The sequence below is a fragment of the Dasypus novemcinctus genome, chromosome 26, assembly GCF_030445035.2.
Source record: "Dasypus novemcinctus isolate mDasNov1 chromosome 26, mDasNov1.1.hap2, whole genome shotgun sequence".
NCBI lineage: Eukaryota > Metazoa > Chordata > Mammalia > Cingulata > Dasypodidae > Dasypus > Dasypus novemcinctus.
The window spans coordinates 23,197,573-23,221,896 of record NC_080698.1 but is presented as its reverse complement, the minus strand read 5'-3'; the positions used below and the strand labels follow the sequence as shown (position 1 = coordinate 23,221,896).

General features: G+C 44.2%; 1 protein-coding gene across 4 annotated transcripts in view; it reads right to left on the bottom strand.

Moving 5' to 3' along the window:
- The window catches only part of PTPRG (protein tyrosine phosphatase receptor type G), a 698,663-nt gene that overhangs the window by 69,593 nt on the left and 604,746 nt on the right, over positions 1 to 24,324 (bottom strand). The window contains exons 13-14 of one of the 4 annotated variants that reach the window (XM_058288182.1): positions 22,970 to 23,102; positions 10,694 to 10,780 (exon numbers count right to left, since the gene is read on the bottom strand). In XM_058288182.1, the coding sequence (XP_058144165.1) occupies positions 10,694 to 10,780; positions 22,970 to 23,102 (220 nt within the window). The remainder of the gene's footprint in view (positions 1 to 10,693; positions 10,781 to 22,969; positions 23,103 to 24,324) is intronic. The other 3 variants (XM_058288183.2, XM_058288185.2, XM_058288184.2) reach the window with 3 other exon arrangements.

The window sequence follows — 24,324 nt, the reverse complement described above, 5'->3', positions numbered from 1 at the left end:
TTTGTTAGTAGTGTACACAGAAAATTCTAATTGCAGACCAGAACAGTTGGCTGAGTGGTTGCTGAATATTAATTAAGCAATCTTAACTGATTTATATACTGCCCTCATTTAAATTTACAGTGGCACGCCTGCTAATAAACCCATTTCTTCTCATGCTGTCGAGTACAGAAATCACATTAATATTTATTTTGGTAAATGAATCTGGTGTGGTAAGCCCTGTGTGACTAAGATCCATTTAATTGAAAGTCGAAAATGTTTGCATGCTTTCAAGGAAGATGACTGAGAGCTGTGTTAAAAAAAACATGGATTGATTTATTAGAGCAAAACATTTCAAGACACTAGAGTGACAAACATTACAACAGAAGAAAACAGCTGTGGGTGCTGGACTTTTCCTCAATGAGGAATTCTTTGAAATCACTCATAGGCCTGACTTGAAAAGGAGCCTAATTTAAATTCTAAGGTGAGATTTTTTAATATGCAACCACTCACTTTTTGCAAAGTTTTCTTTACTGCACACTAAATGACTTATTTTGCAAAACTCAGTTTATACTCAGTACGTTTTCAGGAAGGGTTCTTTTAGAAAGAAAAACTCAGAAATGCACTTCTGGCAAGCACACTTCCCCAGCCGTAACAAAGGACATGTGATCTAACCAATCTGAATGTGCTCTGGGGGATAATTGGATGGTCACATTTCATATCAGAGATGTCCTGGAAATTCTGGGACATATGGTTGTTATCCCCTGGATAAGGGGGACCTGTCAGACGCAAGGAGAAGAGAGAACAAAATCATGTTGAAGATGCTTGGGAGAGAGAGAATGTAGATATTAAATTTTTAAACACAGAGAAAATGTTTAAAAATATTTTGCATGTATAAGAGAGACATCCCCTTAAACTCTTAGTGGAGCTGGAAGTGACACAAATCTGATCCCTCCAGTGAGTTTTATTGGATAATACAAACTGCCTGTGATTAATGTCTTTTGGGCAGTGGGAGAAAATAAACAAATTATATACACAAAAAGTAGTCTCAAGAGAGCATACTCTCTTGCTAGACATTAAGCTTGCCAGGAAATCCTTGCAGGAGGTAAGAGAACAAAAGCCATGTCATAAACCACACTTTTGACAAGACCAAGCATCTGAACACGGCAGTTTTCCTACTACAGCTGGCCTCGGAGAGGCGTGCACTGGACAGTTCTTGACAATGCGCCTAGCTGCTGTCCACAAAAGTAGGCTTGACTTCAGGGGGTTGAGATGGTGGTCTCCCCCTGTGGAACCTGGCTGGGAATATTCCGAGCATCTGAACTGAGGTTTGTGGGACTCTCCGCCTCATTTTTATCACTGTCATAATGCACAAGCAGAGTCCCCATGCCTCACTGGAAAGGTTAACAGTGGCACGATACTGCAGCTCACTTGTGGAGGAAGTAGGAAATGGAAATTCACATTTTATTTACTGTACATATTGTTAAGTGTCTATAATCCAAAATGATCTGGTAAAAGCCTTTGGGCAGCTACTTGTTCCATTAACATACTGAATAACTGTGCTTTGCTGTGAGAGTGATATTCTAAGGATCTAGTGAGGTATTTTGTGCTTCCTCATTACATGGCCCCAGATTGCAGTACTTTTTAAATACTTGGGACCAACTGGGAGAAAGAACAACAGTTGATTACAACTTCAGGTTAAATACTACCAACCAGGTGGATACTACCAACCAGGTTAAATTTCAAGTGATGTAAGAATTTAAATATTAAAAATTGAAATCAAAATGCTCTCATAATTATTTAAGTGATAAATGCACAACTATGTGGTTATACCAAATACCACTGATTGTACACTTTGAATAGGTTGTATGCTTTATTAACATGTATCAATAAAATTGATTTTAAAAATTGAAGCCATATTAAAAGAAAAAAGTAACCTCAGAAGGGAGAGAGACTTTCTAACTATGACTCAAAATACTGAAACCCCCAAAGAAAATATGGATAAAATTGATATATAAAAGAAAAAGATGCACCATAAAGTTGAAAGGAAAACTACAATTTGGGGAAAAAAATATTTGCAACCCATGTCACTGACAAGGACTACCTCTCCTCTGCAAGTTGATTAGAAAAAGACCAGCAAGTCAAAGGAAAAATGGGCAAAAAATATAAGCAAATGGTTCACAGGAAAGGAAATACAAATGGCTCTTAAAGTGTAAAAGATACTCAATCTTGCTTGTAATAAGAGAAAACACATTAAAACCATCCTAAGATACCATTTCCCCCCCACCTATCAGGTAAACAAAAACCCCATAGTTTAAAAACACACTTCTCTGGGGAGACTGTGGAGAAATGGGTGTGCTCATGTGTTATTGATACAAACGCCCCTTGCTTTCCCACTGTGGAGGGCAATTTAGCACCATCCAAAGTTACAAATGCACATACCCCTTGAGGCAGCCAATTCTTTGAATTTATCTTACAGACGTATTTACAAACTTGCAAAATGACACACCTGACAAAGTTCTTCATTGCAATATTGCTTGTAAGAAAAAAAGGACTGAGAACAGTAGCAAAATGACAGCACAGGAGAAGGGTGAAATAAATCATGATTTATCTGTACAAGGACCACTACACTTGATTAAAAAAAGAATGAGGAAGCTACATATGCATAGAGAACAATCACGGCAAGTGGAAAAAGCAAGGCACATGGTAGTGTATATGGTATTCTGCTGTAAAACAAATGGGATAAAATGATGTATATTCATTTTGCTTATATAACATAACAATCTCTGGAAAGATGGACCACAAACTAGTAATCATGGTTACCTCCTAGCAAATGGGTAGAGAACAGGACAGAGTGGAGGATGGGTGGAGATCCTGAGGAGTGTATTATTTAAAACTTTTTGATTTTGAACCATGTGAAGTATTACCTATTCAAAATTTAAATCAACAATTTAAAAAATTATCAAGTATCTGGTCTGACTGTTATCATTTTTCTCTCTCCTCTTTGGGGGATTATCAGCTGTCACTTGCTCCAGCTGTTTTCCTGCCCTGGGCGGCTCTTTCCCCCTGTGCTCCTCAGACTGCACAGCCCACTTCCGCCTGCCGTGGGAGAAGATGGAATCCTGGGAAGGGGCAACGGGCTGCTGCCTTTCGGTTAATGAACATGAACTTTGAAACAGCCCTTTCAATTGCTGGGAGTGTTGCTATTTGGCCTCCACGTCGGGCTTTTCTCCTGGCTGCTGGCCACCTTTTCGATGGAGATGCAGGCCAGGAAAGGAAACGAGAATGTACGGAGAGACACAAAGGCAGGAGAAGGAGAGGCTGATGGAAGCGCCTCGGCTGAGATGCTCCTGCTTCCGGCAGCAGCCTGGTAGAGGAGAGGGGCACACTGTCCTCCGGAAGGCTTCTGTTATTTTTTCTTTCTTTATTAGACATTGTGGGTTTAGAGTGGAAGGGTTTTATAGAGCAGAAGAAAGGTGGCTCTGGGTCAGGAGGCGGCAGCAAAAGCACCTGGGGAGAGAATGGAGAGTAGGAGCCGAGGGAGAAGTGGTCCTAAGTTCCCAGAACCCCCAGGAGGGAGGAGGACTCTAGGCTCGGCGGGGAACTGAGCATGCCAAGGGACTGTGGAAGGGCAGAGACTCGGAGCTCCCCGAGGACAGGACTCGCATCTCACCTGTCTCTTCACCATGGAGAAGGGGTATTGTTCAGGGCTCGGACCACTCCTCGGATGGAAGACCCAACTTGGCCAAGTAAGCAGGGTGGCCCAGCCCGTAACTTCTCAGACCCTCATTTTCCTCATCTTTTCAAGGGAGCAATGTATTTCATACATTGAGCCCTGTTATCACCTCATTTCATTTCAGCCACAACCCAATGAAAAGGAACTATCATCAGACTATCTTCTAGAGGAGGACACTGAGGCACAGAGGGCTTTGGTAGCCTGGAAGGATGACAACTGCAATTAGAACCTATGTCTCTGAACCAAAGTCTGTCTTTTCAGCCACTACATCATAAACATTTTAAGTAAAATATTCGATTCACAATCAGGTGGAGTCTATAAATACCAATAGTTTCCCAAGATTGCTCCCAACTCTGAGACCTAGATGAAACAATGTGCTTCCTCCCACTTCAGGCACTCAAGAAGTAGAGAAGACAGCAGGTGCCTTGAAACAAAAGACAGTCTCTAGGAATCTCTCTTATGATCTGAAATAAATCTGGAATGAGCCCACTACCACATCTAGGAACAAGTACATACATTTGAGTTAATAATAGCACACCTGTGTCATGGGTAAGGCTATGGCGTCCTTTCTGGGGAAGACTTAGAAACTGAAGATGCATTTATCTTTGTGCTATCCTTGAGGTGTGCTACCTTTTAGTTCAAAACCATCTAAGTGATGCCCAAGGTCAAGACTCTCTTAAGAGTCTATCTTTGGACTTTTGGGAAGATGGCAGACTAGAAAGACATGGGATTCTCTTCTCTCCCAGAAAAATAGGTAGAGGACAAGCAAAAATGGCCTGGAAAAAAATCTTGTAGGGTTTAGGACACCAGGGGAAATCTGGACACTGCCCAAAGGAAAGAGGGGCAAAGGAAAAGAATTGTGATGGCAAAACTGTGAGTCAAAATCCACAGCTGCAAATGCTGGCACCCTCCCACCCTATAGATACTTTTGAATTCTCAGTCTTCAGGGCTGGCAGCTACAAATGGGGCCCCAGGGATCCACCTCCCCAGGGCATGGGAGAGAGAGGGACAGAGCCTAAGTTTGACTCAGCTTCTGACCCACAAATTTGGTGTGCTGTGTCCCATGAGCCCTTCCAGGCTAGGTAGGGCTGTGCCATTGTTTGCCTTGGGAGCCAACAAGGGACTCGTGAGATCTAACCCTCTCAGTCTCCCTCTCTACTGACCAGGACTGGTTGTTGAGGACACAGAGGGGAGTGGAATTACTTTCTACCTGGGAAAAGAGAGGAGTCTGCTAGCAAAGCTTGGAGAACTGCCTCTGAAAAAAAGTTTGAATTATGAGGCTCTTGTCACATTGATCCTGTGTTGCAGCAAACACCCTATGACCGGGCATTGAACTGAGAGGGCTGCTAGAGCATCATCTTCTGGCAGACTGAAGAACTACATGCGAGGAAATTAAAAGTAAATAAGTAAGAGAGGCTTTTTCCAGCTTTTAGTCTCCCTAACCAAGGCACTAAAAAGTGGGTCTACAACCCATTACTGAGTCCATAGCCCAGATCTGAGCAACTAACAAGAACAACGCTAGAGACCCAGAACAAGTTGAACAAAGAATCAAAGAACAGCAGTAAGACACATCCTCCAGCCACTAAAACCCTACAAAAGGGAGAGAAATTGAGCATCTGAGTAAACTCACCACCTAATCAGATGCCTAAACATCAGCAAAAAATTACAAGCCATACTAAGAAAATGGAAGAAATAGCCCAAGAAAAGGAATATATCAAAGCCCCAGAAGAGATGAAGGATTTGAGACAACCAATCTACGAGATGCACACAAATTTCCAAAATAAAATTAATGAGTTTAAAGACAATATGGCTAAAGAGATACAGAACATCAAGAAGACACTGAGTGAATTTGAAAACCTGAATGAAAAAGTAACACAGCTCATGGGAATGAATGCAATTGGTGAGATCAAAAAGACATTAAAGGCATGCAACAACAGATTTGAAATGATTGAAGAAAGAATAAGTGATATAGAAGAGAGATTGAAGAAAGAAAAAAACAAAGAGAGAAAAGAATGGAAACAATAAAGTTGGGTCTCAGTGATTGAATGATAACATGAAAAACAGCATACATGTTGTGGGAGTTCTAGAAGGAGAAAAGAAGGAAAAAGGGTCAGAAAGAGTATCTGAGGAAATCATACCTGAAAATTACCCAGCACTCATGAAAGAAATGAACTTACATGTTTGAGAAGCACAGCATACCCCAGTCAGAATAAATCCAAATAGATCTATTCCAAAAAACATACTACTCAGAATGTAACATGTCAAAGATAAAGAGAAAATTCTGAGAGAATCAAGGGAGAAGCAAACCATCACATACAAGGGACAACCAGTAAGGCTTAGTGTGAATTTCTCATCAGAAACCATGGAGGCAAAGACAGTGGTATGAGATACAATGAGGATACTGAAAGAGAAAAACTACCAGCTGAGAATTCTTTATTCAGCAAAATTATTCTTCAAATATTAAGGTGAGTTTAAAATATTAACAAATGAAAAGTAAGAGAGTTCATAAAAAAGAATCCACCTTTGCAGAAAATATTAAAGGAAGCCTTACGGCCTGAAAAAAAATGACAGGAGAGGCTTGGAGGAAAGTATAGAAGAAAGAATACCAGAAAGGATAACCAAAAGGGTAAGAGAGATGAAAATATGATAACACAAATGAAAACCAAAGAATAAAATGGTGGAAGAAAATAATGCATTTACAGTAATATCACTGAATGTGAATGGATTAAACTCCCCAATCAAAAGATATAGGCTGATGGAATGGATGAAAAAACAAGAGCCATACATTTGCTGCTTACAAGAGCCTCATCTTAGACTCAGGGACACAAACTGGCTGGAAGTGAAAGGATGGAAAAAGATACTCCATGCAGATAGTGCCCAAAAAAGAGCAAGGGTAGCTATACTAATATCAGACAAAACAGACTTTAAATGCAAAAAAGTTTCAAGAGATACAGAAGGCCATTATATATTAATAAAAGGGACTATCTACCAGGAAGAAATAACAGTCATAAAAATCTATGCAACTAACTGGAGTGCCCCAAAATATATGAGGCAAACTCTACCAAAACTGAAGGAAGAAACAGCATCTCTACAATAATAACTGGAAACTTCAACACACAACTCATATCATTAGATAGAACTACTAGAAGATCAGCAAGGAAACAGAGAACTTGAACAATATGACAAACAAGCTAGACCTAAAAGATATATACAGAATGTTGTACCGAAACTCAGCGGATTATACATTCTTCTCAAGTGCTCATGGATCTTTATCCAGGATAGATCACATGTTAGGTCACAAGGCAGCTCTCAATAAATATAAAAAAGAATGAAATTATACAAAGCACTTTCTCAGACCATAATGGAATGGAACTGGAAATAATAGGAAAGAGGTAAATTCATAAATGGATAGAGGCTAAACAACACACTCCTAAATAATCAGAGGGTCGAAGAAGAAATTGCAAGTGAAATCAGAAAATATATTAAGACAAATGAAAACAAGAACACAACTTATCAAAACATATGGGATATAGCAAAGGCAGTCTTGAGAGGGAAATTTATAGCCCTAAACATCTATATTTAAAAAGAAGAGGGAAGCAGATGTGGTCTACCACATGGGAGGTCCTGGGTTCAGGTCCCAGTGCCTCCTAAAGAGGATGAGCAGATGCTGCACTTGCTGGAATGAGCTAGACATCTAAATGAGCAGATGCCACAAGCTGCAGCCTGTGGGGAACAGACATGGCTTAGGCCACTGGACACTCGCCTCCCATGTGGTAGATCCTGGGTTTGGTTTCCAGTGCCTCCTGGAGAAGACGAGCAAACAATGAGCCGACAGATGAGAGAACGTTCTGGGGGCCAGATAAATAAGAAAATAAATAAATTTTTAAGAAAAATAGAAGAGCTAAAATCAAAGATCTAAATGAATGACTGGAGAAACTAGAAAAAGAATGGCAAACCATTTCCAAAGCAAGGAGAAGGGAAAAAATAAAGAAGAAATAAATGAAATTGAGAACAAAAAAGCAGTAGAGAAGATCAACAATACCAAAAGCTGGTTCTCAGAGAAGATCAATAAAACTGATCGCCCCTAGCTAGACTAACAAAGAAAAAGAGAGAATATGCAAATGAAATGAAAGAGGTAAAGTTACGATTGACCCCACAGAAATAAAAAGGATCATAAGAAGATATTATGAGAAACTGTATGCTAACAAACTAGACAACCTAGATGAAATGGACAATTTCCTAGAAATGCACAACCTACATTGACACAACAAGAAATACGAGAACTTAACAAACCAATCACATTTAAAGAGATTGAATTAGTCATCAAAAATTTCCCGACTGGCAGCGGACTTGGCCCAGTTGTTAGGGCGTCCGTCTACCATATGGGAAGTCTGCAGTCCAAACCCCGGGCCTCTTTGACCCATGTGGAGCTGGCCCACGCGCAGTGCTGATGCGTGCAAGGACTGCCATGCCACAGAGGGGTGCCCCCTGTGTACGGGAGCCCCACATGCAAGGAATGCACCCCGTAAGAGAGCCACCCAGCACAAAAGAAAGTGCAGCCTGCCCAGGAATGGTGCCACACACACAGAGAGCGGACACAGCAAGATGACACAACAAAAGGTAACAGATTTCCGTGCTGCTGACAACAACAGAAGAGGACAAAGAAGAAGACGTAGCAAATAGACACAGTGAACAGACAACCGGGATGGGGGGAAGGGAAGGGGAGAGAAATAAATAAATAAACAAAATCTTAAAAAAAAAAAATCTCCCAACAAAGAAAAGTCCAGGACCAAATGGTTTCACAGGTGGATTCTACCAAGCATTTCAAAAAAAATTAATATCAATACTGTTTAAACTCTTCCAAAAATTGAAGAGGAGGGAACATTACCAAAAACATTTTATGAAGCCAACATCACCCTAATACCAAAGCAAGATAAAGACACTATAAAAAAACTAAATTACAGATCTATTTCTCTAATGAACACAGATTTAAAAATTCTCAACAAAATACTTGCAAATTGAATCCAAAAGCGTATCAAAAGACTATACACCACAAACAATTGGGATTTATTCCTGGTATGCAAAGTGGTTCAACATAAGGAAATCAATCAATGTAATAAACCACATTAACAAATTGAAGGGAAAAAACCCCCCGCATGATCATCTCAATTGATATAGAAAAGGCATTTGACAAAATCCAGCATCCTTTCTTGATAAAAACAGTGTGAAACACAGGAATAGAAGAAAAATTCTCCATAGGATAAAAGGCATATACAAAAATCCCACAGCCAACATCGTACTCAACAAGGAAAGTTTGAAAACTTTCCCTAAGACTGGGAACAAGACAACGGTGACCACTATCACTATTGTTATTCAACGTTGTACTAGAAAATCTAACTAGTGCAATTAGACAAGAAAAGAAAAAAAAGACATCCAAATAGGAAAAGAGGAAGTAAAACTCTATTTGCAGATGACATGATCCTATATTTGGAAAATTCTGAAATGTCTAAGGCAAAGCTAATTGAGCTAATAAATGAGTACAGCAAAGTTGCTGGATACAAGATCAACATGCAAAAATCAGTAATGCTTCTGTACACTAGTACTGAACAATCGGAGGAGAAAATTAGGGGAAAGTTGCATTTACAATAGCAACAAAAAGGCTCAACTACCTAGGAATCAACTTAAGCAAGGAAGTTCAGGACCTATACTCAGAAAACAACAAAACAATGCTAAAAGATATCAAAGAAGATCTAAACAAGTGGGAAGACATTCTGTGTGAATGGACTGGTAGACTACCATGAAGATGTTAATCCTACCCAAATTGATTTATAGATTCAATGCAACACCAATCAAAATTCCAAAAGCCTACAGAAACAGAAAAGGCAATTACCAAATTCATTTGGAAGGGAAAGTGTACCTGGATAGCCAAAAGCAGTCTAAAAAAGAAGTGTGGGAAGGGGAGAGGGTGAGGTATATGGGAATCCCCTATATGTAACATTTATGTAATCTAAAGCTCCTTTAAAAATAAAGAAGAAAAAAAGAAGACAAATCATGGACTTTCTCATTAATCTTTCACAACAACTTCATCATACCTTTTCATCTCTCATAGGGATACGTGACTACAGCAGACAGATACTAAAAATTCTCTCTCAATAATCTGATTTATCCATAACCAATTATAATAACAAATTATTCCATGTAAAAATTTTTTATGTAAATTCTATAAATTAGCTCATTGAAAGGAAAAAGTACTCACAACGAACTTAGTGAATTAGCCTAATTAGCAACTTAATATTAAGCAATTAATTTAAGTAGAATTTCCCTAAGATAAACCTTATAGAAATATTATCAAGAGGCTCATGTGTGGGGATTAAGATTGTTCAATTATGACTTCTAAAGATTATAAATATTTCCAAGATAGTACGTTTTTGAAGTATTTGAACTACCTAGAACTCATGTACTTTTACCTTTTATTTTTATCTTTCTTATGGAAAAATACATGATACATTCCCATTTCCTCACTTTTCTTTTCCTTTCTTACTCACTTTTCATCCCTAACTTAACTGGAATTTTAGGTTCCTAAAAGATATTTTTCACTTGCAAGGCTAAATGCATGCATTAAAAAAAAAAAAAAAGCTCTAGAACATGCAAAAATCTGACATTCTGGAAAGAAAATGGATGCAACACACATACACACAAACATAGAGCACCCCCAGTATGCAGGACCCTAAAGACAAAAAATACCCTCAAAACTGCAAAATAAAGCAAAGCAAGCACACACAGGACATACTTGAATTGGAAGCAGATAACCCCCAACCGGTATCGGTATTTACAAGTCTTACTTTGGGAACTGGGGCAGAACAGGTGCATTTCAGCATTGTGCTGAGAGACTTTAACCCCCATTGCAACAAAACAAAAATCGGGCAAGCCAGTCCCGGCCATCGAGACCCCTCCCCCCCTTAAGCTTGACCGCCCCCTCACCTGCTCCCCTTCTCTCCTCTCTCCCCAGAAGAAGGCACTTCACGGAAACGTCTGGGAAAGCCCTTGGACTTTATTTTGTTACACCCTCTAAATGGACAAAAAACAAAAGAGAACAGGTGTAGAAGACAGTATTTTCAATTGGCCACCGAGAGTTCCACACCAACGCCACCCTCCACTCTAACACAGATGTACCACATCACCGGCCTCGTCTGGGACACTTTCAAGAGGCAGCGTAGACACAGAGGTGGCTGGCTTTATTAAGAAATAGGAAATGAGAACTTTGCTCTTGACGCTGTCCTGGTGTATTAGCAGCCTGTATTAGCCCTGGTATGGGTGGAAGGTCAGCACACTCCAAATAGGATGATATCAAATGGACACATCTACTGGGTACCATTTGGGCCTCCCTCTGCCACGGATTTCTCTGAATGAGGTGCTGGGAAATGACCCTGGGTGTTGACTGATTTCCACGCATTCCTCTCATCTCTGTACAAACACTCCCCCGATTTACAATAGACTGGGGCTATGTAGAAGAGGCATGTCTAAGGAGGAGGGGAGGAGCATTTGGTAAGGAATAATGGTATTTTCAGTCCTCTACGTAGTTCCTGCTTAAAGCTTAAATAACCAGAGTCTGAGGCTGGCGTTTGCATGGAAAAGATGCAGTGCTGCCATGGGAGAACACCTAAAAGTGCTTAATTATTTAATTAGTTATATTTAACCCTCCTAACCCCCTGGGCTATAGGATTTCACCAGAAATAATTCCCATTCTTTCCCAACCCTGCTGACAGATCAGCAAAGGCAAACTCAGGTATCCTGAGACTCTCTTTTTGGAAGCTCTGTAGAATCCCATGCAGAGCTATTAATTCAGGTATGAAATTCCAAACAATGTTAGTTAATTTCTGATTCACTTGGTAAATTTTTTTTTTCCAAGTACCAGGGGCCAGGGATTGAACGCGGGATCGCCTATGAGGGATCTGAAGCTCAACCACTGAGCCACAACGGTTCCCCTGACGTGGTTTTTGTGTTTTGCTTGTTGTTTGTTTTCTTCAGGAGGCAACAGGAACTGAACCTGAGCTCTCCCATGTGGGAGGTGAGCACTCAGCTGCTTGAGCCACATCTGCTCCCTAGCTTTTTATTTCTAAGAACACACACCCTCTAAATCTCCAGTTTTAGGTCCAGATATTCTGTTTTTCCTTTTCCCTCAAGATAAGCTTTATTTATTTTGATAGGTAGTAGTCTCCATTTTGGGTAAAAGTGCTTGGCACAGGGACCAAAATTTGGGGAAGTAAAAATTTGGGAACATGATAAAAAGGGGGAAGGGGAGAGGGCTGTAATTCAGAACTTCCTGTCTCCCTCTGTGGAGAACAGTCTGGAACTACAACTGTCCTTAAAAACATCACGAACAGGCTCGGTGCGGCTGCAAACATTAATCTGAAGAAATCCTGAGTGTGTTGGAGTGTTTTTACAAATGTTCATAAAAACTTGAAATTTGCAGCTTCCTAAAATATTTAGACTTCTTCTCAACCCTTAGCCCTACTCTGAATTCTGCCAGATTCACTCTTCCGGGGATTTTGGAGCGGAGCCGGCTATCTCCGCAGTTTTGCCTCACACACAATCACAGGCGCTTAAAACCACCACCCATAAACTGACAACACTTAGCCGAGAAGCAAATGCCATAAAATCAATAACTAATAACTTGAACAATCGAGGGGCTGTCTGGGTGAACCGACAGGACACCCACAAGCAACCGTGGGAGAGAAGGCAATTAATTTTGACCAACGCAGAGGAAGGTGGTTTGCTTTTAGGAAAGAACAAATTGAACACATACGAGTTTCCCTTTCCTGAAAAGTGTGCTTGTGCTTAAAAATTTCTCCATCCACGACTTCCCCAAGAGAATCGGCCCAGTCTTTTAAGTATCACGGAGCGTGTTTAAATGAACCTTGAGCCGTGAATCTCTCCTCGCTTTTGTCTAATGACTATGTGTTAGCCTGTTCCAAGCGCTTCGACTGGCATCTCAGGGCCAATTCGACAGCAGGGGGTTGGTTACTATAACAACTGACAGCTCTCGTGAATTCTGAAAGGTCCCCGAGTAGCCATTTGGGAAACAGTTATTGAGCAAAAGTTGCCCGGGATCGGCAGCATTAGCTGCCACGTGACCCCATCTCCCTGCACACAGCTGCACAGAGAAAGCAAAAAAAACCAACACAAAACAAAACAGAACAGGTGCCCACCTCCAGGAACAGCTGGGGACCTCAAAAGGCTCCTCTCCCCCCATCCCTTTTAGCATCCCGAATAAGACAGTTTAACACGACAGTGTCATCATACACTCAAACCCTCCAAGGCAAGCCATGTTTTGGCATCGTGAAATACGCTTTAGCTCTCCCCACTGGCTTGACACATTGTCAGGCTTTGAAGAGCTGAACTGTAAAAATTATTCCTAATGATTAAAAAGAAAATCTTGAAATATGGCCACTGATACAGGGTCCAGAAAGAGATGAGTGGCATGGGCAGTCACCAGTTTAAGATGAAAAAACCAATGCCCAGAATCCCTGAGGTTCAGTGCATGGTCAGCTGGCAGGAAAGATAAGGGCAATCATGCAAAGCCACAAAAAACCCTGAGTTGGAAGCTCACGTTTTTCTAGGTTTGAGAAAAGTTTTGTATAAAACCACTTGATTTTCATTCCCTGCCTCGGCCCAAGAGGACACTGAGCCGCTTGAGCTGACCTTTGACGATGCAGAATTGCCTGGAAAAGAACCTGATTCTACCTACGGAAGTGGAATTTTCTTTGCAGAAGAGTGTTTAGACAGAGCATCGTGTCCTGATCATGGGCCTCTAGTGATGTCCTCTGCAGTTCTCTCCCCTTAGGGCACCTGTCCTTTCTGTTTCGTGAAAATCACTATTCAAACCTCCCCTCCTCCAAAAAGCCTTCCCGGGTTGCCTCTCCTTCCTTCCTAGGCCATGCTCAGAGTCCCTCCCAGAGGGCACTGTTCCCTTTATCACTATTGCAACCCAGGAGAACGCAAATTCAGCCCTCCCAGAGGCCAGGCTGGGGCCAGCGGAGGGGAGAGCCGGTACCTGCTTGCACAGGGTCACGATGGTCAGCTCCAACCAGACCCCCAGCGCCCCTGAGGACCCTGCTGCCAGATCCCCAGTTTATCATGAGAACCCGCAGCCAGAGACTGTAAGTGGAAACTCCCTATTTTCAGAGTAATTCAGATTTTTAAAAACAACGTTTCCACTAAATAAAACCGGTCTGGAGCCCACAGGGGTTTGGAGGTCACCTTTGCTCTTCCAGCCAGCCGAGTGCCCCTTGCAAACAAGCGCTCTAACTCCTCTCAGACCTGCCAGTGCCGGGCACACACCCGATGCTTCAGAAACGTCTGTGAGTAAATGAGCAGAGGAATGAATAAATGGGCGGGCATAAAGGGTCTTAGGTTAAAACAGAAACCAAAGACCCTAGGTGTCAGTAACTCCAAAACTCACAAGCTGTGTGGTCCTGGAAAAGTCATGACTTCACCTTCCAGAAGCTGCTTCTTCGTGGTCCCTGAAGCCCTGCCTGCCACCCGCAGCTGCTGCGAGGACTGGATAATGTAACGGGCTTTTTTTCCCTCCACAGTACCGGCATGGGAGAAAGATCCTTTCCTCTGCAGCTCCTGTGTGGCTCCAGTGGGGTAGAAGGGGAGCAAATACCTAAAATCAGTGCAGCCATCAGGAAGTCACTTGGAAGCATCGGCTGCTAGAGCAGATGGAAGAAGTGTGTGTGCCTGCGATGGTGGCAGCTCAGCGTGTCATTGTCACTACTGTGGGAATACAGAGGCTCTGCTTTCCAGTGAGGCACATGTGGTCAGTCACTCCATGAGCAAAAGTGGGGTGTTAGCACATGCCCACACTTGACTTTCACATGCATCTGTTTGTTTGCCAAGCCTCATTATGCCAAACACAACCTTCCCCCCACCCCACATCTGCGATTTGCCTCCCCTCATATTTATTACACCCTGTCTCCCAATGAACATCCACGGAAGAAAAAAATTGCAATGTCAACACAACTCACTTGTTTTCATGAACAGTGTTCTTAATGAGGAGGCACCAACACATGGCAAAATTTCTGAAAGTCTAAAGAGGGGACTCCGAGTAGAAGACAGACCTTTTCCTACCAGCACCCGCAGCTAAATGGGTGCCGGCTGATTTATCACAGAATTTACAGATGGCTCGGTCACGTGCTGAAGAGGGACGTGAATTCACCAGATCAGAAAGTGAAATCCTCCCAATACTGAACTTTAACAAATCTGGGTCAGATGTTATAATTCCTGCTTAAGAGAGTTTCCAGTTTTCTATTCCAGAATCTGTGTAGTATAGTTAGCTCAGCCCTATCTGCCTCTAAGAAGTAAGGCTGCTCTACATTTCTGGGAAGTTCTTTTCTGAGTTAAAATTGTGGGCAACAAGATGCTAAATTTATCTTCACAGCCACTCTCACTGGTTAACTGGGACAAGACAAACCAAATAGGTTATAGTATTCAATATCAAAATCTTTTCAAAGTAATGCAGATGGCTTTCGGAAGGCCTGAAAATACAGCTGGTCCCTTGAAGCTTTCCTCCACATGATTTTGGTAAATCCGAACCATAGGGTAGTTTATATTTGGCCTTCTAAACCAGTTTACCACCAGTCTGTCACTTTAGGAAGGTGGTGTAACAGTTGAGTTTTCCTTCCCTGGTCTCTTTCTGACACAAACACATACACCATAAAGGCAGGCAGAGGAAGAAAGTAAACGTCTCCATGCACGCTCTACCTCTTCTCAGCAGGGTTAAGGTAGGGGGGGAGTGAAGTCACATTTTCTGTGTTCAAATCCAGAGTTTAGGAAAGTCTAGGCTTTACCTTTCTAAGCCTCAGTTTTCTGATATGCAAATTGGACACAATAATACCAATTACTTCCTAGGGTTAGTAGGCTGATTAAGTGATTATAATCCACCTAGCACGCGTCTGGCAATGGTGAATGTTCAATAAAATGATCTGGGCTATATATACAGGCCTTAATAAAACAGAAGCAGCCATTTCAGGGCTAAGACTTTGCCCATCAGAGAGAGAAGAACTACCTTCAAAGCAGCTTTTCTCGGTATTATGGGAAAAAAAAATTTAAAAATATCTTTGCAATACTCACAATTCCAACCTTTGGCTCGCAGTAGCTGAATTATTCTCTGGAACAGCTGATAAACAAGTTGCATGCCCTAGCACACTGATGGGAGACGCTGCACTTTGCTCCTCTCCCAGCCTCTACTTCAAAATACACAAATCAAAAAGAAACAGACCGTCCAAAAGACGTCGGCTTCTGAGTGGCAGCAGCTGTGCCGCTCCAAGTCTTTTCAGGAACGTCAGCACATTAGTGCCATCTAAACAGCTTGTCTTAATAAGGCAGGGGATCCGGAGCTCTTGGAACGCGCTTTCTGACTGTAGTAATTCAAAAGGTGCATTTAATCACCATCTCGAGTACCAAGGCCAAAGGGCACACTTCAAAATCTCCTGAATTGATTCCTTCTCGCTCCCTTTCCAACAGCTCCTAGCACAGGACTGAAGCACCGCACGGTGGATATGGATTGCAGCATTTATCGGGCCCACAAAGGCCACTCCTGCAAAAGGAGTTAAGCTCTGCTAGGGAACCTCACTGTTTTTAACTGCCCCACAACCCCGCCCCTTGTCCCAAACTACTCTGGATGCATCTCCACCCAGCCTCACAGGCACTTGTGCATTCTCTATAGGTTTGGGTTCCTACATCTCTCCAACGCAGACCTTTGCAAGGAGTATTCGGGGAGGAACTGTAGCATCCCACCTGTTAACATGTATTTCAAAAGACATCTCTCCCTAGAGATTCATGTTGCTCTCTGCAGAAATACTGCTCAAATAGTCCCCAGTGGAGCTCTATGGATCTTTCAGTTGACAAAAATAATTGAGGGTTCCACCGATATTTTTTAGTTTGGGCCAAATTTGAAATTATGAGACTAACAATTGGCCTCCAAAAGTTGTCCCTTTCCAGAAACACACTCTTAACTGCCAAATGAAACAGTGAAGGATACTTGTGGTGCTCACCAAATGCTCTGAACTCCCCTACCTGTCCTTGTGTTCCGTGCACAGGGGTGGACCTGTGTGACCATCTCTGGCCCAAGGTGTAAATGGTGGTGAAAGGTTTCACGTCTGGGCCAGCAGTTGAGAGCTGGGCTCCTCCTCCATTTTTCTTCTCCTGGGGCAGCAACTTGGGGGACACACGTGCAACAGTTTGAGGAGGGCTACCCTGCCCCATTTTACTCCATGTGGATGAGAAACCAATCTTGATGGTGTGAGGCCACTGAGGCGCTGGAGGGGGGGGTGTCTGCTGCCAACAGCTAACGAAGCTCAACCCTGAGGACCGCTGGGCTGTGAAGTTGATTACTGGTAGCTTGTATCTTTGACCTGGTTGCTTGGGGAGGGCTCTCATTTAGAATTGCCTTTAGGCTGGTGACGAGCATCGCCCAAACCAATTTTATTACCTTTATAGTCACCCCTTTCCTTTTGTGAATCAAAGTGGCTTTGCTCAACTGGTTTGCCTACATTTGTATTATATTCACCTCCAGATAGATGACTTTTAGCTATTTCTAGGATGAACACTTTGACAACCGAGATGATTCAAAAAAATGAAACCTGAAAGGAAATTCCAAAAATTATTTTCAAGTATGTTTTGAGCAATGGGCCTATTTTTGGAAATTGTGTACAGCTACGGAATTTGCTCGCATTTCAGGAGACAACATTCATTTAGATCTGGAAATCTGATGTTCCTTATTTAAAAACAACCATTTTTCTTTTTTAGGCATGCAGGGACTCAGAATCAAATTTATATTTTTTCCTGAGAGTCAGACCTGGTGTTACCGACAACATCTAAACTAAGCACATGGTAAGCATTTCCCATGGCTTGTACTTAAGGCTCTTGTGAACCCAATGGCACATTTAATTAGCCCTCCGATGAGGAACCTGGAGCTTGTGGAGCAATCTACCTAAGGCAGTATTTCTCATCCTTTTTTCATTGGTGCCTCCCTTAAGGAGCCTTGGTAATTTTTTCGACCTCCCCCCCATGAAATTTTAATAGTGCCAATACACTTCATATCTGTGTATGTTTAAAAAATATATGTGTATATATATAAATCTGTGCTTTATATGCAAAAAGAGTACTACTTTTTCACTCCCTTCAAGAACCAATTCTCATCCCCTTGGGGAGGACAGCGCTCCTGCTGAGGACACCTAGGGCCACACAGGCAGCTAGTGGTGGAGCTGGTCTCTGGTGCTGCTGTCCCCCCTTGGCCTCTAGGCAGCGCGGCCTCTTTCTCATGCTGTCCTGCAGCTTTGGCTCCTTCGATACATTTCCATCACCTGCAGGGTGAGGCCCACATCCCTTCAGGTGGCATCCAGGCCTTTCTAACCTGGCCTAAGCTGCTCCCATTCCTCCCGGAACCACAAGAACCTGCTTGAGCGAGGCCAGGCTTTCTCTCCGCAGCCCCGTGCTCCAGACCTCCTTCACCTGGTTGGCCGCTGCTTGGGCTTCAGGATCCAGCTTGGGCATCGCATTTTCCAGGAGTGTCCCCTGACCCGGCCAGGCTGGGCTGAGGTCCTGCCTACATATTCTCTAACAGCCTGGGCATGGCCCTCTCTCCACTCTCCTTCTGAGCACGGAGGACCTGGAGGGAAGGGACCACCTCCTTGAATGACGGGGCTCAGCCCACTGGGTGGCAGGAACTCCATAAGCACTGCCTCCATAGCAGAAAGCTGCACACGGGCCCACTGCCCACGTAGGGGAATGAATGGGCAGTGGTAGAGCTGAATCTTCTATGCTATATACATGCGCGCTAATAATCATGCAATTGGGATGGAATTTAAAGTTCTCCCTAGCTACCTGTTTTTCCAGTCAATTGCAGGCGCACGCTCAAGACCTGAGTTCTAAGTTAGAACCACAAGGCTGGCCAAGGCGAGCGCTGGTGCCCACCCACCTCCACCTGTTTCTTTCCCACTGTTAATATGTACACTCCTAGTAAGCCACTCTGGACACAGGCACATCTTGGCATGTTTCTTTTGCCCCAATTAGCCTTTCCAAATCTGAGAGTAAAGAAAAAAGATTAATCTTGGGTTAGTCCAGAAAGTTGACAAAAGCATTACCAGTTTTTTTTTTTTTTTTTTTTTTTTTTTAGGTTTTACTTCCAGTCCCAAGGCATCTTGCTCTTGGACTGCAAGATGCTTCCCGGCATCAGATTACAACAATGTGTCGACATCTATATTCCGAGCTTTGATTCTGCCAGGCAACAATGCTGGGCATGACTCCAAGCTCACCAAAGACATTTTCCACAAGAATTACCATTATTATTTTTATTTGCTTTTTCACTATCCAAAAAAAGCAAATGATCTTTTCTTGGTGAAAACCATTTCCCTCCTTGATTGCAACTTTGATTTTCTAACCTCTTTTGGAGGAAACTGCTCACTTCTATCTTTCTGGAAGCTGCGTCCAGTTACCTCTCTGGACCATGAAGATTCTTTGGAAAAATCACGCATTCCAGTTTCAGTCCACGTGGTTTCCATGGCACTTACCCCACCATGGGCTCTGTACCTAAGTCCAAGACCCAGGTCCAATGAAAGTATTCCATCCCTCTGGCCACCAGTGGGTTCCAGGGATTGATAAATGGCCTAGGCCAGTCTTAAGAAGTCTTGGGACTTTTCTGGAACTAGTAGAGAAAAGAAATTCCCTTTCCTAACATGGGCTAGAGGTCACCAGGTAGAAATAATCCGAGGCTTGCCTCGGAGAGAAAAGACCACAAGGAGGGGAGCACATCCCAGGGGCCAGTAAAACTAATGAAGTCCTGAGGTCCTTTTCCATCTTCTGACTTGAAGCCGGCTAAAGCTCCTGAACTTCTGTTTCATACACCAACAAAAAAGTTTCTTCTGTGCTTAAGGCAGTTTGAAAGGGGTTTTGTCAAATGCAACAGAAAAGAGTTCTGACCAGCCCAGCAGATGAGCATAATGCACACCCCTAAGCCCATAGGAAGCTCTCAGCAAATGTTAGTATCCTTCCTCTTCCTTGGTCAAAGAGTACGGGTGACTTGAAGAGCAAGCGAAAGCTTTGGTGCAACAGGGTCTCTAATCCCAAGCTCCCTGTGATGAGCACAACAGCAGTCATGCTCAGGGCACACTGGTGTGAGGTGTGTATCTTAGTGGCTAAGTAAGCTCATGGTTTTCTAGAGGAAACATCCTGTGCTCAAGCCAGGTTCCACCGCTTACTACAGGGCCCTGGCAAGTCACTTGAACTCCATGGGCTCTGGCCCATGACTTTTAAAATGGGGATAACAGCACCTACCATACTACCTACGAGACGGCCGTCATGTAAAATTCACAAGACGGTGCCACTCAAGTGCTTGGCACAGCACCTGGCATGCAAAGAGGCCTCACTGAACATTAGCAACCACTACAGTCCCACTGTGGTACAGTGGGAGATGGTAGAGAAACAGAATTCAGAGACCTCGGGTTTAACTTTTCACTACTTCATGTACCGATTCAACAGCAGAGTCAACAACTCTAAGCAAACATGCTAGAAACTGCTGCCACAGCGAGCTGGGTTGGACCCCCGGGCGCAAGGCCTGCCGCTGGAGGAAACGATCCAGAAGGCTCTGATTGCCCTCATTGCTCTCCTTATGTCAGGCCTGTTTGCCAATCATCTGCTCTCACTGTGCCTCCAAAGGCAGAAGGGAAACACTGTTGTTCTAGCTTTAATTCTGCTTCGCCAAAGGGAAATTTACGTCTCTTCTGCGTTTATCAATTTTCTGTGTGAGCTCCCCAATGCTTCCTTTCTTCACATTAATAAAAACAGGTTGGATGGAAAAAAGGTCCTTGTCCCCTCCAGGCTGTTCTCATGCTTAATCAATTCATCCGTCCTAATGCTAACGTGATTTTCCTTTCTGTGCTCTGGGAAAACTTCCCCCTCATACTCACTTTTGTGCTACTGGCCTTAGGAGTTTGGTTAAAAAAGCAAGCTCATATATTTTTTTAACGAGACTACTGGGGTGAAGTTTAGCACTCTGGTTACTTAAAACCAAATCTATGAATACATATATATATATATATAGCTTTAGAAATATATTTTGGATGACATGAAATATTAACATATTGGTCAATATATATTTTCCATTGGCAGTCACTGAATTTTTTAGAGGCGTAAACAGTGATTTTCTAAAAGGAAAACACATCTTGAATGGAAGGATTTTCAAGCCCTCTTTATTCTATGTGCACAGCCCCTTTCTACAAGAGCGCGCAGTGAATGCTTTGTGTCTGGCCTGGCTGGTTATGGGGCTCTTGGAGCTCTTGGGCCACAGTGACTTGTTCAGGGCTGGGCTGAGGACCCACCGCCGGCTGATAAGAATCTGCGATTTTTCCTAGAACAACCCGGAACAAGACGCTTCTTTATGCTGGGGTTGCTAAGCTAGAATTCCACAGCCTGGGGCCGGGAGGGTGGGGAAAGCCAGGCTCTAGCATCACACAGAACAGAGCAAAGCCAAGAGCTGGACAGGCAGATCTTGCATGACTCCTGCACTCTCAGTCGAAACCGCGCTTAGGCAGCCTCCGATTTGATATTGGGCTCCAGACAAATGTTAGTTTCAAATTGCTTTCTCCTGGAGAAGGAAGAGCATGGAGGGAGTCCAGTTTCTGGGCTCACCCCAAAATTAAGTTTCATTCATCATCTTGCTGCTCTGTGGCACGGCAGTGCTCTCGTCACTGGTATGTGCCTGCTGAAGCCCGAGATGACTCGCTTCCTTGCTGGCCTGTTCTGGTCAATTGAGAAGAAACCCAAGGATACCCTTACGCTGAAATCCAACCCATTCTCACCATCTACACTGCCACCTTATGTGAGCCACCGTCACCTCCTTGGACTCTCAGCTTGTCTCTGCTTCTGCCCTGCCCCTTTCAGTCTATCTCCAACTTCCAAGTGATCCTGTTAAAACTGAAGTCAGATCATAACACTCTGCCCCAAACTCTACTTCTTTTAGAGTAAAAGGCCAAGAGTTTACAATGGCCCACAAAACTGTGCCTGGTCCAATCCCCCTCTGCCCTGATTCTTCCCAACATCTCCTCTCATGCTCCCCTCACTCATCTGCCCTAGACCCACTGGCCTCCTGGTAATTCCTGTAACATGCCAAGCTCCTGCCCCAGGGCCTTGGCATGGGCTGTTTCTGCAGATGAGGTCGCTTTGCTCCCTCCTCTAGTCTTTGCTCAAATATCACCTCCCAGTGAGGCCTTCCTTGACCGCTCTAGAGAAACTGAACAGTAAACCCCACCCCCCAGCATGCTCTATCCCTTTCCAGATTTAGTTTTCTCCATTACACACTGAACACCATCATACGCAATATATATTTTACTTATTTGCTTTGTTTACTGTCGGACTCTTCCACTTAAATGCCAGCACCATGACAGGAGAGATTTTTGTCTGTTTTACCTACTGTTGTATCCTCAGTCCCTTGGGAGAGTCTGGCACAGGGCAGGGACTCAAAGTTAATGGCATGAATGGAATGAAGTCAGGATGGGTAAGGCGGTGAGATGCTGTTCATCCCCGCTGAAGCTCATCAGGGAAAGAGCAGAAGCCTCCTACCTTAGCCTGGCTCACGCAGTTGAACCGAGATGGTGCAGCCGAAAAAGCTCAGCACTTAACAGAGGCTGCTCCCTGGCTCCAGTGAAAACCAGGTCAAGGACGATGGCAATTTAAGGATGGCTTACACTATACCACTTTTAATTGGCATTTATTAAATGTCATATAATATGCTATTTAATTTTCAGCACAAGGCTATGAAAACTGTTTTTAAGGTAAAATGGAATTTATTATGTGGATAGAATAAAGCGGAACACAGTCTCAGAGAAACTGGAAACGCTATGAAGTGTATTGACCCATTTTGCAGGCTTAGAAACTGAGGCTCCAGGTGGAAATGGGATTTGAGTCAAGCAGCTTCCTGAGCTGGGATGTGAACCTGGATCTCCCTGACTCCCAAGCAAAAAACCTCTTTTGCACTAACTCCCAGAAGAGAGTGCCTTGACCTCAAAAGGGGCTTGCCTGACTTCACCCAGGTACGAGAGGGTCTAGGGCTCCCAGGAGGCGGCACTAGCAACTCTCGAGCTGCCTCCCAACTTCCTGAAGAAAGGGCCCCCGCCTCCGCCCAGGGCAGTGGGCTCACAGCAGCTCTGCGGCACCCCGCCCCAAACCCGCTCTGCAGGGGCCGCCTGCTTTACTCACCTCCAGTAAACTAGCACAGCAATGAGAAGGATGAGGCACACGAAGGTCAAGGCTGAAACCACAATCAGAGGGATGATCCACTCCATCCTCCCTGGAGAAGGGCGGCTGATCATCCCAGAGCTGTTCTTTTCTGCTGTGGAGAGAAACCATCCCAGTTAGAGGACAGAGGTGAACCGGGCGGGGAGCCAGAGCGGGCCCGGAGTTCTGTTCCAGTTTTGTGATGGGAAAGAGCAACGCCACCTAGTTCCCGGTGACCTGGGCCGCCCCGCAGCCCTCGCTGTCTCCTGCTGTGGGCGCACTCTAATGGCAGAGGAATGGAGCTGCTTTTAGACAGTTGTGCAGAAGATGCAGACATCCAGCCTCGCTCCGAGGACACTACTGACCTAGAGGAGCCCGTGGATACACTGAGGACACGCACTCAAGTCTGATGCAGCACCTGGCATGCCTTCTGGAAGGGGCTGGATGGGACGGCTGTCCCAGAACCTTGGTGAGCCCCACGTCCTTGAGCTCCGACAACAGTGGCCAAGGCTTTTCTTCCCCTGCTTAGCATCTACTACCCCGTCCTCTAGGAACCGCATCCCAGTTTCACTCTGGGGAACCACCCTCCCCTAATAGACAAAGGCAGCGTGGGCCAATGGTGCTAGGCAGGCCTGGAGTGGGTGCAGGGCTCAAGCGTGGGTCACGAGCACCCTCGCCTGGAACCTGAAGCTTAACCAGTGACGCTGAGGCTGAACCACGTTAGTGCCCTGAGGAGCCCCCAGAGGCCTCTGTCCATGGGTCCCTGCCATCCAGATCCTTAGTCTTTCATCAAGTCTGGCTTTCTGATTTTCCGTTCTATTTCATTATCTCTCTTCCAGTCCTCCCAAAACTCCAAGACAACCCAAGACCCACCACTGTGCCTCACCCTGTTGCCCAGAACAAGCTGCTGTGAAAGCACAGCCCAAACCCAGGGCTAACGGGGGACGTTTGCTACATGCCTCCGGATTCTCTCTGGGCAACCCACAGTTTTTACCCAAGCAGCTCCCAGCATCTCTCAACATCTCAAGTTCTTCAGATGTTCCCGGGGTCTCAGCAGGAGGGCCTAGTCTCCTGTGCACTAGGGGTGGACTCCTGGAAACCAGGTGGTACAAATGAAGCGCAGGTGTGGGCTGGGGCCGAGGCCAGCACAGGTGCAGAGGCACTCATGGGATGCAGGTGGGGGGAACACTAAGGCTGACTATGGCCGCAATGAGAAGCCCCTTTAAAAGTGCAGCCCTGGCTGTTCAGCAGGGCTCCCTCCCGAGCCGCAGAAATGAGGCCAGCAGAGCCGGAGGGTCCTCTGCAGGGTGACCAGCCGCAAGACTATTAGGGCTGGG